The sequence below is a fragment of the Cnephaeus nilssonii genome (genome assembly GCF_951640355.1).
Source record: "Cnephaeus nilssonii genome assembly, chromosome: 20".
NCBI lineage: Eukaryota > Metazoa > Chordata > Mammalia > Chiroptera > Vespertilionidae > Cnephaeus > Cnephaeus nilssonii.
This window is the reverse complement of record NC_137091.1, coordinates 23,254,457-23,272,856: the sequence shown is the minus strand read 5'-3', so window position 1 is coordinate 23,272,856 and position 18,400 is coordinate 23,254,457. Positions and strand designations below refer to the sequence as shown.

The following is an 18,400-nucleotide window of genomic DNA, read 5'->3' as shown; positions in this document are numbered from 1 at the left end:
TGTGGCTAGTAATTGTAATAGATAATATCTATGGAGTGCTTACTACGTATCAAGCACCATGTTAAGTGCTTTATAAGCATGATATAATGTTTAATTTTCATGACAACCATATGATGCTAAGAGATAAATTATATTATGCACAAAATTGAGGCACATGGAGGTTCACAAAGCCAAGTGGTGAACACAAGTGATGTGACTCCGGCGCCTTTGGTCTTAACTTCTGGACTTTGCTCTCCTTTTGAGAGACCATCACTCTGTTTCCCCAGTTGCAAAGCGGGGACTTCTCAACTCGTCTGTCACACTGAACACATGCTATATACTGAACACAGATTAGGTACTGGATATCCAAAGTTAACAGGGGCTCAAAATTCTCATGGGGAAGTAGAACCAGAAAAGCCCATTGCAAAGCTGTGATGAGTAGTTTTATAGAAGTGTAGGCAGAGGGCTCGCACAACTATCAGAAGATGTGCTAACACAACACACTGACGCCCAGAACTTCCCCAAAGAATTGTCCTAGTGGTCCTCTGCAAGCACCGGGGCCGAATTTCATTCTTAGCTTTAGCTTTCTGGCTCCTCAAGTAGGTTGCTTGACTTCCCTGATTCTTAATTTTCTCGTCTTAAAAATGTAATAGTAACACACTCATCCTGGGGGCATTGGTGTGGATTCCATGTGCCAGTACATGTAAGACAGAGTGCCTCACACAGTATTATCACCACCACCACCTCCTCCATCACCACCATCATCATTATCATCATCATCATCATCACACAAAGAAGGTGTCACAGGTCAGGTTCCCTGAGAAGCAGATTCTGAGACTGAGATCTGCCTGCAGAAGGGAAGGCTGTAGGGGACCACACCCTGTTTGGGTGTGATGGAATCTGGATTGGGTAGAGGGAGAAGTTGAACATTGATGTAGCAGTGAAATGGACTCAATTTATCCACAGAAATTTCAGAGTCACTATGGTTCCTCAAGTCTTCGTGAATCAAGGCAAGGAGACTGGACCTTTGTACCCTTGCATCAGCTACTCCTCAGATGAGAGCTGCCTGTGGGGCTGGGGGTGTGCAACCTTGGGCAAGGAAGGCAATTAATTCTTCTGGGGAGATGCAGCCACAAGCCCTCAGGAGCCATCACTCCCAGTAGCTGGGAGAAGGAACAGCTGGGTCCTAAAAGGCTGTTCTGAGTGGTGTGCTCAGTATCCACTACAAGAAGGGTGGCCCCGTCTCCCTTTCGGGTTTCACTCCCTTGTGGTTAGAGCAGTTGTAACTGACGGTGAATATTTACGGAGCTCCTTTGCACAGCAGTCCCTGATGAGAAAGGGTCTGGGTGATCTTATCACTAATGCTGGGAAGGCAGAGAAGAGAATGAGATCTTTAAATAGGGACCTGAAGGAATGAGAGAAAGGTAAAAAAAGAGGAATTGAAGGGATCAAATAATCAAGCGATGCATGGAGACCAAGAAAAAAGAGAAGGGTAAAGGCAGATGAACTGTCAAAATGCATGCAGGAGTAGATCTTAAATGTGGTCACACACAAAAGAAATGGAATCTGTGATGGGATGGAGGTGGTAGCTAACACTATGGAGGTAATCAACTTGCAATTTATAAAAGTATCAAAGCAACACATTCTACCCTTTAAACTTTCATATTAAATGTCAGTTGTATCTCAACGCTGAGAAGAAAAGGCGGGCCTTTTATAGGGTTTTATAAACAATTTTCTGTTATTAAAGAAAAAAACATGTAGGATTGGTAAATCGCTCAGGAAAACCCATGAAAAATACTAGCACAGGGTTTTCATTGTGTGTGTTGGAAGTCAGAGATCACAGAATGCTGGAGGAGACCTGGACATTGTGAGAACACCATCGAATTGCAAAGGCAGAATTTGGGATTCCCTCAGTTTGGTGAACATCTATGACCCAGCAGCCACGGCACCCTCTGCCAGCAGTAATAGAGGGAGAGGGCTTAGTGTGAGGCTTTGTTCTGAGCAAAAGCATCACGGAAGGTGTGCCCTTCTTTATTCTTCTTTAGTCTTGCTGCTGCTATATTCATCAGAGCATTTACCTCCAAATCCAAACGGGGCAGAGAGGCAGGTATTTGAGTTATTCCCTCATTTCCCCAGATCTGAAGTTTTCCTTTTTGTTTGCTCATCTCAGCTGATAACTTGAAAATGCCTAAGGCAATAGGCATTGATCTTAAAGGACTTTGTTCCCAACTCTTTTCCTGTTTTTTCCTTTTGGGTTTGTTTAAACACCTGTTTTGTTATCTCAAGACTGTGAGAATAGACTGATACAAATCTGCTTCTCCTTGTCTAAAGCAAGGACACCTTTTTTTGCAAATCCCCAATGGCATCTGTCATTTGAGAACAACCACAATTGTCCTGGATGGACCTCAGGAGAGAGGTCATCTGCGCTCCATCCCAGGTTGGAGTGTGTTCTAAATTCTCAGACCATTGCTGGTCCATGGGTCGTCATACTGGTCCCCTCAGTGTCTGACGTGGTCAATGTTTTTGTAACCTACCACTTTACTTATTAAGTAAATGCTTATTATTGCCCCACCTGGATCCCTTTTATCCATGAAATCTGGGCTGATGGTGAGGGCTAATAGTTATAGTTGTACAAGCCTCTTTTGTTCCCTCCTGGAGAGGAAATAGATTCAGATAATACATCTGAATTAGTATTCAAAACACCCTTCAGCCGAAACCGGTTTGGCTCAGTGGATAGAGCATCGGCCTGCGGACTGAAAGGTCCCAGGTTCGATTCCAGTCAAGGGCATGTACCTTGGTTGCGGGCACATCCCCGGTGGGGGCTGTGCAGGAGGCAGCTGGTCGGTGTTTCTCTCTCATCGATGTTTCTAGCTCTCTATCCCTCTCCCTTCCTCTCTGTGAAAAATCAATAAAATATATTTAAAAAAAAAACAAAAAAAAAAAAAACACCCTTCAGTAGTATTTCAAACATGGAACAAAGTGGCCAAAGAAATAGATTGAGAATCTGAATATCAAGAGCCAGTTTTCAACAGAAACTGAAAAGTATGGTACAAATGGGCCCAAAACAGGTTTTCCTTGATACCAAGATGACCACCTTGATTTTGGGGCCTAGAGTCATTTATTTATTCTCAGCCTCTCCTGGGGACACAGCAGGTATTTAGTCCTAAGAAGGCTCCTAAAAGTTAAAATTTCTATGCTCCATGTTAGATGTTGACCAAGTCATTGGCTTCAAATTGGTGCCTGGCAGTGATTGGTTATGTAGAACATTCGATCTACTTCCATTTAAATTCAGCAGACCTTCCATGGTTTGGAGCATGACACTAATGTTACAACTGTGACAATGACAACTCTGCCTCCCAAGAGTTCAGAGATAAACAAATAAATGACTACATAGCATGACAGTTGCCCATAGGAGGTGGTACAAGGGTCAGAGTTAGCACAGAGGGCAGTTATTGGCTCACTTTGCAGGAGGCATGGAGGCATCCACAGGAAAGTATCACTTAGGAACGGTGTGTCCTTTGCTCCCCAACCTCTCCAGCCTCACCCCACCTCTCCATGGAGGGGAAAGATAGTGTCAGGCAGTGCTTGACTTCTTATTGGAGACCCAGAGGGACAGGATCCCCATAGAGAAACAATCTATTTTTGCTATAACATGACTGTTATATTATAATTCATTGCTGCTGACAAAAGCGTTTAGTGAAACAGTTGTTTCAATAGGAAAAATGGGGTTAAGACTAGGCAGCATTGCCTAATAGAATACTTCAGTGATGGAAATGGGTATGTGTGTGGGTCCAACATGGCGCCCACCAGCCATATGTGGTTATAGAACATCTGAAATGTGACTAGTATGATTGAGGGACTGAACTTTTAATTTCAGTTAACTAATATCTACATTTAATTAGCCTACAAAAGAGGCAGTCATCGAATCACTACCCTACTGTCTTCCCCATACACTACAAGCAACTGAGAGGCAGAGTGCTTTAAAACCCATTGTTCAGAGTTCACTGCTTAGTACATTCCAGTCTTGCAAACAATGGTTCCTCCACTAAAGGAGTCAATAGGAACATACGTAGGAGTGGTTCAAGCTCTTTCCTTCTTTCTTCTTGCTAACTTATCTCAGCCATGGTTGGCTGGCAGCCTTGTGTGTATGCTGGGAGTGGTAAGGGGGAGAAGGAAGAGCAGAGGCCTGCTTTGGGAAAAGCAAAGGTTTACTCCTGAACGAGAAAAGAATAGTTGTGAAAAGTGAGCAGAGGTACAAAGAGGGGGCAGGGCAGGGGCTGAGAGCCTGGGAGAGTTAGGAGAGTGCAGGGAGACAGTGGAGGTAATAGGAGGCACTGGGGAGATACAAATGGAAAGTGTATTTTTGAGAAGTTTCCCTCCGCAGCATGAATGGATCCAGCTTTTGTGTTTTCTAAAGGACCAAACAGAATTTGACAGTGCTTTTTAAGTATGTTGGAAGTTGGGCTTCTATTCAAGAGCAAATAGGCCCAACTACTTCAAGGCCACAAAAGGTGGAAGCAGGAGGGGAGAAAATAGGAAAAGAAAAAATTGTTAAAAGAGCAAAAGGAAGAAGTTGAGTCTCTCATAAGTGTTGCTGGCTGAGGGCAGAGACAGTTGAGGCTCCCAGGAGAGGAGAGGGTGAAAATTGCCTTTGCTTTCTTTCCCATGAAGCAGCAGTCCCAGAGGCATAGGCCGTCTCCTCTGTGGTCAGACAGAGAAGGTTCTCAAGGATCTGAAGGCAGATAAACCTGAAAGCACCGTTTCGGGAAGGTGGGCACGTTGCTAGCTGCGTTACACACCCCTGGTTCCGGTCCTGGCTGCCAAATGTTGAGTCAGAGTTTATTACAAGGTCCCTGATCAGAACAATTTTAGCAAGTTTAGCCAGGAGGATAAAGAGGATCCAATCACAAAGTCGCTCAGATGAATCATAGGAACTGCAGGTTTAATAGCATCTCATTAGCTGATTGAACTAGATGTGGCATAGATAAGTAAAGCAATTCTTTCTAATCTTAGACAAGGGATCTTTTTTTTTTTTTTTTTAAAGGATGTCTGTAACTTGATGGATAGTCTATTTAAAGGAGCGAGTGTGTCTGTGTTGGGAGGAAGGGCAGGGGGCCATGTAGAATGCAGTTGGAAAGCCTCATCAGAGTTCACTGTAGAATTCGGATTGTCTCAGCCAGTGGGGTTGCCCCATCATATACATCTATCTGCATGAAGAGCAGATAAGCCTTCTTAGGGAAAGGAAAAACCCAAAACTCATCCTAAGTGTGAGCTGGAGAATACAAGCCTGGATGAAGAAGCCTGTGGCAAAACAAGAGGAAAGCTTGACTCTGGGTGTGAAGTTGCCATGACTCAGGTCACCGGTCAGCTCCAGGGGCTGTGTCTAAGACAGAGCAGGAAAAGGTGGGTGTACAGTGAGGGAAGATGTGGACTCTGGAGAGGAGAGACAAACCCTGGGTCACATCACAGCTCTCTGCCTTATTAGTTGTGTGGTCTTTAACAAGCTCCCTCACCTCTTTGATCCTGTTTCTTTAGCTGTAAAAGGTTTGGTATCATAGAAATTCCCCTAAAACACCTAACTCAGTACTTGTGGCACACAGAGAGTACTCAATAAAGGTCATTATGATAATAATGATGATAAATAATTAATGCCAAGACTTTCATTATTATTAATTTGATTAGCCTAAGAAGGAGGCCTACTAAATATACATTGCTTTGCAATCTGTGTTGGGTGGAAAGGGCACCACAGCCCAAGCAGAGGGCCAGACCTGGAGTGGAGAGGAAGTGGGAAAGTCATTCATGGCTTCAGGGTAAGGTAGGAGGAGCAGAACAGGCAACATGAGAGGGCCAGAAGCAATGGGGAACCAGGATAACTGTTCTGAGCGCCCAAGCAATAGCCCCTGGGAAACCCTTGCAACTATTGGAAGATATTGAAGGGTTGGGGTCCTGATACCTACAAAGAAAGATAGGGACAGAGTCATGGACATATGGTTTGTTTGAAAATTGTTTTCCCTCCAAGAGTTTGAAGTATTTATTTTCAAGTTTGATTAAGATATAATTGACATTGCATTAGGTTCAAGTGTACAACATAATGATTTTATATACGCACATATTGCAAAATGATTAGCACAGTATGTTTTTAGGTAAGCATTGTTCTCATATCCAGCTGGTGGGCTCTGGGGTTCCCAGGTATACAAGCAAGTGCTCTTGGAATAACAATCATCAGAAGCCCTGCAGTGGGTGCTCTCCAAGAGCCCTGGCCTCCCGCACTCCATAGAGCCGATGTCGATAAGGAGAAAATTACAGAGCATCTTGGGAAGTCAGAAACCCACATTCCCCAGCCTAGGGAAAGTAGTTATTAGAGATAAACTTGGAGATTCAAGAGAACAGACTGTGTAAAGGAGAGGTAAATCTCCCTGAAAACATAGCATGCTGGAGAGATATAGGCCTCTTATCAGAGGAAGCTGAGATGACAGAGGGGAGCTGGAAGCCACACTGGCTTAGAATGGCCACTGTTTGTATTAAGAAAGCCATATCTACAAGTGAGATGGCAACTTCTGCCTAAGTTTTGGGAAATGTCAGTAACATATTCACCCATTCTTCAAAAATTTATTGAGTGCCTGCTGTTAACCAAGCACCAGGCTTGGCGTTCATCAGTTAAACGATAATAGAGAATGTTTCTGGAATTTCCAAGATTGGAGGAGGATACAGGGGGGATAAATGGTGATGGATGGAAACTTGACTTGGGGTGGTGAACACACAACACAGTGTACAGATGATGTGTTGTAGAACTGTGCACATGAAACCTGTATAATCTTGTTAACCAGTGTTGCCCCAATACATTCAATCAACAGGCTAAAAAAACAAAAACAAAAAAAAACCCCACACCTGTTACAGCTTTAATCTAAAGGGATGGGAGAATGAGCATTTTTTCTATCAATAGTGCGAGGCATTTTCTACCCCTTCCCAGGGTGCTATAACTACCCTCTGCAACTGGAAAAAATGATGGGCCTCAAAGTTGAAAGTATTATACATGTTATTTAATATGATCCAATAACATTGTGCTGAAAAATTAAGGTCCCAGGGTAGAGAATGGAGGTGTCTTCTCCAGTCCCCTCTCTGATTCTTCACTTTCTCTGGTGAATAAGACATACTCTTATCCCCCATGGTGGCTACCATTTTTTATCAGTCCTAGGTGTTTCTTACTATTGTCTTCTGCTAACTGTCCTCCTTTCCTTTTGGAGTATCTACCCCCACCCCAACACAACACATGTGCACGTACACACACACACACACACACACACACACACACACACACTCACACTTCATGCTTTCCTCATGGGGCTATCAGTCATGATGCCTCATTCTAGGTCAGGGTAGGAGGGCATGAGACACACATGTCCAATCACAATGTCCAATCACAGCACCTCATTCCCTTGGGCCAGAGAAAAAGAGATCAGGGGGCAGGTATGTGATTCACAAAGGGCCAATCAGATTCCTGCCTTGATATATGAAAATTGGAAGAAAAAAATTCCCTTTGCACTGGCTCTTGCTACACCTGCACCAGGCAGCTGGACCTAAAGGCCACCATCTTTTCTAGTGCCACGAAGGAAGCTCGTTGCAGTAGGGGCACCTGAAACTAACTTGCGAGGAGAGAAAAGAGAAAAAAGATGGAAGGAAAAGAAAGGGGAGAGCCAGGAATTCCAGCAACAAATGCATCATGGTGGCCAGGGAGGCCAAAATAAAGAAAAAAAGAAGTCAGGACAGAAGTGATTGGTCTTCTGTTTAAATATTTCTAAGCTTGGCCCAGTTTCTGGCACACAGTAGGAGCACAATGCATTTGGGGTTTTTTTTCCTCCTCTCCTGTTTTTTTTTTTTTTTTTTTTTTTTTTTTTTTTTTCAGGAATTCATCTGGATATTCTTGCTTATATCATGGTATAGTGGGACATCCTATCTGGGCCCCCCCCCCCTTTTTTTTTTTAGTCCTCACCCGAGGATATGTTTTTATTAATTTTTTTTGTGAGAGAGGAAGGGGAAGGGGAAGGGGAAGGGGAAGGGGAGAGAGAGAGAGAGAGAGAGAGAGAGAGAGAGAGAGAGAGATGTGAGAGAGAGAAACATAGATCAGTTGCCTCCTGTATGTTTGTGATGTACAAGATGATGCTCCAACCAACTGAGCCATCTGCCATCTGGCCATGTCTGGGCCTCTTTTGATGTTAAGGTCTTATACCCTTTGGGGGGAGATAGTGGGGTCTGAATAGAAAACTTTATGAAGTAGAGAGGAACTTTCTAATGTCCTATTTCTTTGCATCTCCTCTCCACCATCAATATACTATATTGGATATATACTATGTGACAGAGGTCTTCATTCATTCAACAAATATTAAATGTGCCAACATCATTGCTAAGTACTTAAGATACATTATATTTTATAGTCACACACACACACAAAATGTGCCCCATAGTCATTATTATATCCACAGAGTATGGGTATCCTCTCTAATAAAATGGTAATATGCAAATTAACCATCACTCCGCTACATAAGCCATGCCCACCCACCAAGCCATGCCCACCAGCCAATCAGGGCGAGTATGCAAATTAACCCCAATCCAAGATGGCTACAGCCACAGAGAGCAAGGTTTCCCAGGTAACAGAGCAAGCCAAGCTTTCCATAGCCGTTGCAGGCCTAAGCCTCCACTCAAGCTACAAAGTTTCAATTATAGAAGGTAAACAAATTGAAACAAATGGCGGCAGAATGGAGCTTGAGAGAGCAGGCCAGGGTTGCCAGCGGCAACAGGGGAAGCAAAGCTTTCCGCACACCCTGGCCAGGCTCACCCGCTTAAGGCTACAAAGTTTCAATTGTAGAAGGTGAATTAACTGCCACAGAAATGGCTGCCGCCCCAGAAATGGCTGCCGCCCCAGGCTACAAAGTTTCAATTGTAGAAGGAAAATAAATTCCAGATACCAGGGCCTCCCCTTGGGTTACCAGGGGGCGTGGCTGGCCTGCAAACCACCACAGGCCCCTCGCTCAGGCCGTCCCACACCCCAAGGGAACCCCACCCTGATCCAGTACACCCTTCAGGGCAAACCAGCTGACCCCCACCCGTGCACCAGGCCTCTATCCTATCTAATAAAAGAGTAATATACAGATTGATCATCACTGCAACACACAATATAGCTGCCCCCATGTGGTCAAAGATCCTGCCCCCATGTGGACACAAGATGGCCACCACAAGATGGCCAGCAGGAGAGGGCAGCTGGGAGGCACCCGGCCTGCAAGGGAGGACAGTTGAGAGGGACCAGGCTTGCAAGGGAGGGCAGTTGGAGGTGATCAACCCTGCAGGAGAGGGCAATTAGGGGTGATCAGGATGGCAGAGGAGGGAAGTTGGGGGCAAACAGGCTGGCAGGGGAGCAGTTAAGCATCAACCAGGCTGGCAGCGGAGTGGTTAGGGGGTGATCAGGCTGGCAGGCAGAAGCAGTTAGGGCAATCAGGAAGGCAGGCAGGCAAGCAGTTGGGAGCCAGCAGTCCTGGGTTGTGAGAGGGATGTCCGACTGCCCGTTTAGGCCCGATACCACCAGGATCGGGCCTAAACGGGCAGTCGGACATCCCTCCAGGAGTCCCAGATTGGAGAGGGTACAGGCTGGGCTGAGGGACAACCCCCAGCCGTGCACGAATTTCGTGCACCGGGCTTCTAGTAATAAATAATTGCTAACATTATCAGAGCCAAGATTTGAATTCTGGTCTGTTCCACTTCCAACATTAACTATTTTATAACAAAAAAGCATACTGCCTCCCATCCAGTTTGGGTGTATAGTCTTGTCTAAAAAATAAATCATTATCATTCCTCTCACAGAAGAGAATTATCTTGCACTACGCTCTGGGGACTACATCTGTTTAGAGAAGTCAGGAGGGAGGGGACCCAATGCTTTTACTTGCCAAGGGGGTTCATGACTCCAGACCAATGGTGGGGACGAGGCTTGGCTAAGGGGTGAAGAGTCACACACAGAAGGAGATTGAAGTCAGAAGCTCACTGCGTGCTTTCATCAAGAAAATATCACATTCAATGATGAAACAGCCCCTTTGACTGGAGTATCTATTTTTGTCTCCTGGGCCTTCAGACATTAAATTTACTCATTTTAATACCATGACTCCAGCCGGTTTTCTGTGTGAGATCACACACTTAGGAATCAAACTAATTTGAAATTGCACTCCTGCTGCCCTTTCTTATGAAGAGTCTCTTCTTGTTTCAAATTGAACTTTATCTTCTATGACAAATGCCAAGATGTCATAAAAGATCCCTATTAAGAATGAGAAGTGCCAGGAACTTGGGGCCATGAGGTGCTATTTTCCCATGCCTGGGTGAGCTCTGTTGTCAGTGTTGAGTGTCAGTGATGTGCCAAAGTCATGAATTTTGGTTCATTGGAATGAGAGTGAACCAAAGTCCAGAGGCTGGACTATGTATGCACACCCCGGTATCAGAGAAACCTCTGCTGCCACTCATCGGTGGGTATGCAGGCAGCTGGTGTGACGGTAGCAATAGATCAGTTCAAATTCATTCCCAACCCTGGGAATGCAATTCAAAAGCCAGCACCCTATGCAGTTTGCTGGGAGGACAAGGACTAAGTGGATGGCATCAAGTCCTCTTTCAGTCTTTTACAGCTCAAGTGACTTAGAAAGGAAAATAACCTTTATTGAGTACCTGCAGTGTGCAAGGAATAGTCAGGACTTTCATGTCCTTGCTGGTTTGGCTCACTGGATAGAGAGTCGGCCTATGGACTGAAGGGTCCCAGGTTCGATTCCAGTCGAGGACACATGCCCAGGTTGTGGGCTCCATCCCATGGGGGTGTGCTGGAGGCAGCCAATCAATGATTCTCTCTCATCATTGATGTTTTTATCTCTCTCTCCCTCTCCCTTCCTCTCTGAAATTAATTTAAAAAATTAAAATTAAAAAAATGATGCCAAAAAGTGAGTGTTATTACAAGGTGGTGATACAGGCAAGTAAAAAGTGTTATTTGCTTGTGATCACACAGGCATGGTGAGGCAGAGTGAGTCTGCAAGTCAGATCTGTTGAAGCTTCTAACTATTTGCTCTCATCTCTGAGTCCCAATGTCCTCTTTAGGAAGGAAGGATAATATGCTCATGGAGTTGAGGGAGTCAGATGAAAAATGGGCAAGAATATTAGCTCTGTCCCTGCAAAGATGCTGCAAGTGGCAGGTAGAGTGAGCATGATCATCAGTCATCATTCCCTGTGCCCATCATGAGCCACCTGCCCTTGGTTTCCGTCTAGTGCCTGATAATTAAGATCAGGCTGATGTTTATGGGAACCTACTCTCTGTCTGTTATTCTATACTTTCCTTTTTGATGAAATAGAAGAATCACTGATTCTGGGCTTCCTTTTGTCTTTGAATGGCAGGAAGACAAGAACTCAATCCATTTATTGGCTAAAGAACCAGACATTGTCACCATCCCCAGCCCTCACCAGTGAGGACAGAGTTAAAGGGAGCATGCAAACTTCAATGAATAAGAAAGAACCCTGAGGTAGCAGCTCCATCTTCCCATCACCAAATGGGGCTCAGTGTGACTCAGCATAGTCATCCTTTCCTGTCAAATCCTGACATCTCCATCCAACACAGAGTGATTCCGAGCACTTTCTTCCCATCTCTGTGCCAGGGTGGCTCCTGGCTTGGGTATTAGACACACTCCAAGCAATTTCTCAGTTTTACAACATCTGTGCCACTTAACCTCATGTACTCCATTTGTTTATTTCATAAACACAGGGAAGATCATATTGGCTGCATTTCCTTGGATCTAGCAGTGACAGTTTAATGCTGTGTTGTTTGGGGCCATTTTGTGCTCAGGCTGCCAGAGTAGCAATAGCCCAATTGAGGCCAAGGGGGCAGAGGAAGGAGCTCGAATGTCTTGAGTGGATCTCAGGAGTGGTGATTGGTTTTAATTAGCATGTATATTCTGGGTCAACAGGCATAGCAATTTGATCCTTGATGAATCCCAAGAACATCCCATACCTCAGAAATGAAGGGAGGAAAAGTGGATGTGATGCAGAAACATATTTTTAAAACATTTTTTCTTTTTAAAAAAACATATTTTATTGATTTCAGAGAGGAAGGGAGAGAGAGAGAGAAAGAAACATCAGTGATGACAGAGAATCATTGATCGACTGCCTCCTTCACACCCCACACTGGGGATCAAGCCCAAAACCTGGGCATATGCCCTGACTGGGAATCAAATCGTGACCTCGTGGTTCATAGGTAGATGCTCAACCACTGAGCCTCGCTGTCCAGGCAAAACACATTTCATTTTGGAGGGTGGAGGCAAGATGTCACTGTACAATTTTGAGTCTTATTAGTTAACACTTCTCTCTATATATTCCTGATTCCAGTCTTTGTGTCTGTCTGTCTGTGTTCTCTCTCTCTCTCTCTCTCTCTCTCTCTCTCTCTCTCTCTCCCTCTCTCTCTCTCGCCTTTGTCACTGTCTCTCTGATTTTCCAACTCCCAAATGTAAAGCATCCAGGAACAAGGCAGAACTTGGATTATCATGCCACTCTTCCACTTAGCAGTTAGTGATCTTGACATGCCTCTGAATGGCAGTTTCCCATCTTTAAAATGGAGACAGCAGTCCCGGTCTTATTGAGTTGCCATTAGGATAAAATGGAACAAAGAGTATATAACAGGCAACTCAGTTCCTGGCTCATAACAAGGGTTCAATAAATGTTAGTTCTTTCTCGTATCTCCAATATAATTTACCCTCATGATATATAGGGTCCCATCAATCTGTTGGCTTTCCTCTAGTGTGGCCTGCCCTCAGCCCATTTTCAGATCAACCAGTGGAGCCATGACTGGCTGGAACCATTTTTCATCCAATTGGTCTCATTCCAGCAGTTTCATGAAGCCTCTTGCTGTAAATCAGTCTGGGGAAATAAACGTCCCCAATCCATTAGTGCCTTTCCACCACACGCCAATTGGAGCCACAAACCAGACAAGGCTTGTTAATGGCCACTTAAAAACATTCCTGAAGCCCCACCTGGGACCCTCCGCCCCAGATTCTACCAGCTCCTTCCCCAGAGAAGCTCTACTGTGACAAGACTGCTCACAGCAAAGGCATCGATCGGATCCTTACCTGTTAGGGGGGACCACGCTCCTGTAGTCCCAGAACAATTATTTTAGTGCCCCTTTCAAAAGAGACCCAGTGTGAATGATAAACTATAGACGGTGTCTATGGAAACCAAAAATAATAGTTGAAATACTAATTGCTATCATTTATTGACCACTTGCTATGTGCCAGGCATCATCAGAAAGAACTCTGTGCATAGTATCTCATTTAAACTCCATTACAACACTTTAAAGGAAGGTGCTATGTTTATCTCCATTTTATAGGAAACTCAAGTTTAGAGGAGTAAGCAACCTGTTCAAGGTTAACCATCAGTGTAGAGGGCACGCTGTCAGTGCTTCACCCCATCCCTTTTATTAGGAAGTGCACCCATCCACCACCTGCTGGGAGTGCTGGTTGCAAGGGGGGATGGGAATAGGGCAGTCCCCTTCCCTGCTTCCCCACTTCCAAGGGGGACTGCCCTCAGTCAAACAGAAGCCAACTCTGCTCGAAAGGCTACATGCCCTAACTCAGGAAGTAGCCCACAGTCCAAAACTAACTGAAGAAAGTGGGAAGGACGAGCAGTGGAGGGGTGCAAAATGCTTCTCCTGTTGCTTCTAGGTCAGATTAGCTCTGTGGTACAATTCATGCTCGAGAACTCCTAATGGGATCCAGCTGAAACCAAATCCTTACTTAATTCTTTCCCTGCCCTGCTCCTCTTGCTCCCATTCTCCTGAAAGTGCCCTCAATCACCCACTTAAAAAAACATCCCAGTCTCAGGCTCTACTTCCAGGGACCAGACCTAAGACACCCCGTTAGCAAGTGGCAGAGCTGGGACTCGTGTCTAGGAAGATCTTACTCTTAATCATTAAGCAGATGTGACATGATGTTGCCTAATTATATACACGATTAAAATGATAGCCTCCAAAGTTATCAAGGCACCAAGAAATGACAACAGTCACAATAGCTACGGTTCATTTAGTGCCAACTGTGGGTCAGTCTCTTTCCTGCAACTGATCCTGTCAATACCATGAAGTCCATCTTATTATCCCCATTTTGCAGTCAAGGCATGGAAAGCTCAGAGGAGTTAAGAGGTAGGTCCACAGATAAAAAGTGGTGGGGCTTTGCCTTCCATTCAGGCCCATCTTTCTCCAAAGGCATCGTGCTGCTTCCGTTTGGTGCTTAAATCACTTGCCATGTAGCTTGTTCAGAGAATGGTTGATAAAATGAGTTCCCCATCAGAGTTAATGTTCTTGTAACAATTTAGACAGAGAACTCTCCTATCCCTCCTACCCCACGCTCCTTGAGTTGGTTCTTTTTGAGCTGTGTTTGACCATCATGTCTCTACTTTAGAGGAAAAGCCATTTTACTCTGGAAACAGCCACAGAGCATTCCCTTAAGCCAGACATAAAAAGATCAAAGGAGCTAAATTCACGGAAAAAGGGAAAGCAAGCTGACATGCCAGAGGTCTGGAGAAGTAAATCACATTTCTCGTGGCTTTACCATGGAGAGAGACAAAATAGAATAAAAGGAAAATAACAGCGTTTTCAGGAGAGACAGACCAGGATTCAAATCCTAACTCTACTATCTGTGTGATGTTTTTTGGCAAATTACTCAACATCTCCAAGCCCCAATTTGCTCTACCATTAATACCTATCTCATTGGGCCATAAGTGAGATATCATATGTATTCCCCCCTCCCACCCCTTCTCTTCCATACCCATCAAATTTATACAGAAACCAACTTGGACCTTCATTCTGAATACTAGTTCAGATGAACTATGCTTTATTCCCAAGCATAAAGCTTATCCATTAAAAATAGAGAGCAGATAAAAGGGGGACCTTCATCCAGGAGGCCATCCACTGATTCATAAAAATACAGAATGAGTCATCCTGGCTCTCAAGGCTAAACTTACAATCAATGAGCATCTTTGGCCAGCCAATCCCAGCCCAGTGGAGGAGGAAGGGCCCAGCAGGCAATCTTCAAAACCTATTCCCACCCCCCTTAAAAAAACGGATGAACTCTGCTTCCAGCTTGGTGAAATGGAAATCAATCTGGGGCCTTTGCAATACTGTATTCCAAATGCCCCCAGCCCTGGCTGGCTTTCTGAGCAACTGGGGTGAAGGTTCTGCAGTGGTTGCCGTGTGTGTGTGTGTGTGTGTGTGTGTGTGTGTGTGTGTGTACACACATGCACACAGCTCTAATGAAGAACAGGATTGTGTATCTGGCTTTGAAAAATCAATCTCCTAGCTTTCATCTTGACATTTATTATCTCAAAATGCTTCAGCGCCTGTCAGCATTTATGCACTTAGCATAAGGCTGGAGAACCCAGACCTATTGACACTACAGCTGATAGCCTTTTCTTCAAAAAGGAGCTTCAACATTTTCACTCCCTGGATACATACTCAGACAGATTCCTAGAACCAATCTCAATTTGGATGGAGAGTCATAAATTACACCTACGTACACACACACAACATATTTTTGATTGGTGGTTATGGAAGGTGAATTATCAATATACATGATTTTATTCTTACTAGGCAGACATTCTTCCATCAGCAAGTGAAGAAAAGTAATGATGCAACAATCCCCCTCCAAGCATTTTTTTTCTCTATCCATCCAGCGATAACTTATTTAGGATGTACTGTGCCACGCACTGGGGATTTATCTGTGAAAAGGTCAGACATAAGCTTTGCCTTCAGGGATCAATCGGTTTGGTCCAGTCAAGAGTTAACAAAATAGAACTATATAGGAGTCCCAGTTTGCAAAAGCCTCTTTCCTTGCCCTGAATTCCCCAGGGCGAGGCCCAGCCCAAGCGTCCTGTTTAGAGTCAAGCATGACCAGCTACATATATGCAGAGCCAGCCAGAGACCAGTCCCTGCTTCTCTCACCAGCTGCCTTCCAGTCTGGCAAATGAAACCTGCGTCTGCTCTCAAAGTAGCAAGGCAGGGGGATCTCCTTTGCCTTTTTTTTTTTTTTCTTTTTTCTTTTGCCTGTAGATATGGTCCCAGGTTCTGGGAACGGTTGAGTTGGCTGCTGTGTTAAGAAGCAGTGTCTGTTGCGGGATTTAAAATATAGTAGATGGGAAGGGATAGGCCATCTGACTGTGCTAACAGCAAGTTCCCCTGAGGAGCTTCCCAAGCTGCTGCATATGGAACTCAGTTGGGTCCAGTAAGCATTCCAGGTGAGCCCTCCCCCCAGAACTGCAGGGGAAAGATCCTATAGTGACAGCAACCAGAGAGTCTTAAACACACCACTTGGCATCCGTTTGGTTCCAAGGAAGTTCCCCCAGGAGGAGTGGGGAAGGGAAGGTCACTCAGATTGATGAGTCCATCCAAGACAGGAGCGGGAGTTCGGGGAAGATTAATCAGATTTGGGATTTTCCCCTTTCAGAGACAGGCAGAAGATGCTAGCGGGGGGGGGGGGGGGGGGGGGGGGGGGGAAGAGGGAGGGTTAGGCTTCAGGCTTGAATCCCATTCTCCCATTCTCCCACCCCCACCCCCCCACCCCCCCACCCCCGCCACACACACACACACACACACACACACACACACACACACACACAAACACACACCAACACTACCAACACCACCAACACCAAGCTTAGACGCTTGGTACCTAACTCTGGCTTCCCAGTTCCTTTCCCCTAGCTTCCCAGTTCCTTTTCCCATCCCAGGCCACAAGGAGGGAAGTGTGCAGGAGCAGGAAAAAGGACACATGTCCCCAGCCCCATCAGCAGGTCACATAGAGATGACAAGGATCAATGACCAAACCCTGGCCGTGGCACTTAGCTGCGGCTGGATGATCTCCAGCAAATCACTCACTCTCTCTGAACCCTGGTTTCCGCACCTGTAACGGGAGATGCTGAAGGCACCTAATTCACTGGGTCCCAGGAAGTATTAAATGCGATTGCTCACATAAAACTTAAAAACGATGGCTGGTGCACAGTAAGCCGACGGTTGTAGTTATTTTTTTAACCATGTTACCATCAAACACACTATACTGGCTGCTTCCCCCGCAGCGAAAGACCCAGAGTGCCGGATGCCACCATCCACCCTCGCGTCCCCTCCCGGGAGCTCAGTCTCCCCTGGTCACCCCTGGATCTGGCTTGGGGAGGAGAAGGGCCACCTCTCAGCATCCTCCCCAGCATCAGCGGCGGCTGGCCGCGGACAGGCTCTGAGGCCAGGGTCAGGGCGCGGAGCGGGGCGCCCGCGGCAGGGGCCCCGGCCCCCGGCCCCACCATGCTCCGCCACCGCCTCCCGGGAGCGCCGAGCGCGCACAGAGAGAAAGCGAGAAAGGCGCGGATACTGGACCAGGCTTTGACGCGGATCTTGAGCTCGCCGTCCTGCGGCTCGGGCATAGCCTTCCTGGAGACCCGCAGCTTGTTGAGCCCCCCGAAGCCTGCGAGCACCACGGCGCGCATCTCCTGGGTGTCCCCGAGTCGGTGCGAGCCGCCGCCGCCCTCCGCAGGCTCCTTGCCTGTCTCCTTCTCGATCATTTGCTCCGTCTCTTCCGCCTTTTCCACACCTTCCTTGGCCATGGCGCGGGGGGCGCGAGGGCACGGGCTGCGGCGGCTGCGGGGGCTCGGAGGTCCGCTCCCGCGGTCCCTCCTGTTGAATGTGGGGTGCTCTGTGCAATGGCTGCAGCCCCGGCGAGCGGCGCCGTGGTCCACAGCCTCCGCCGTAATCCTCACAAGAGCTGCGCCCACACCCGCTCACCTCTTTTCTTTACTGCCAAACGAAGTCTCAACTCCAATTTCTGAAGCAGTCTCAAAGCAGGATCTTGATTGCAGCCCCAGAGCCAGACTTTTCTCAAGATTCGTGAATAAAACACGCAGAAAAGCCACCGTGTCCTTCGTTGTAGGCGCAGTACTTGGTTATTTACGGCTCAGGCTCGGGGCCTTGAAATGGACAGAGATGAATGTCTGGGCCTGGAGGATGCCGCCCGCGAATAAAACACGCAGAAAAGCCACCGTGTCCTTCGTTGTAGGCGCAGTACTTGGTTATTTACGGCTCAGGCTCGGGGCCTTGAAATGGACAGAGATGAATGTCTGGGCCTGGAGGATGCCGCCCGCGACGAGGTTGCCTCCTCTCCCACGGATCTGCGGGAGAGACGGGAAATTGGGCTGTTTCCCACACCACCGGTCCCGGCTGGAAGTGCAGGGAGGTTCTGGAAGCGGGAGGCAAGAGATCCCATCCCGCTCACCCATGCGAAGAGTCCAAACTCAGAGTCCTTTCGCTCAGGACATCCAGGGTCAGTGAGGGTGGTCTTTACTCAGCAGCACTAAGAGCGTCTTATTCTCACCCCCGCCCCTCATC

At 46.4% G+C, this 18,400-nt stretch overlaps 1 protein-coding gene across 2 annotated transcripts in view; it reads right to left on the bottom strand.

Moving 5' to 3' along the window:
* The window catches only part of VAT1L (vesicle amine transport 1 like), a 152,494-nt gene extending 134,779 nt beyond the window's left edge, over positions 1-17,715 (bottom strand). Inside the window, exon 1 of one of the 2 annotated variants that reach the window (XM_079759506.1) lies at positions 17,396-17,715. In XM_079759506.1, coding sequence (XP_079615632.1) covers positions 17,396-17,622 — 227 coding nt within the window. In that variant the 5' untranslated portion in view covers positions 17,623-17,715. Of the gene's footprint in view, positions 1-16,336; positions 16,452-17,395 lie in introns of those variants that run through there. The other variant, XM_079759507.1, reaches the window with a different exon arrangement.
* Between the last annotated feature and the right edge of the window lie 685 nt (positions 17,716-18,400).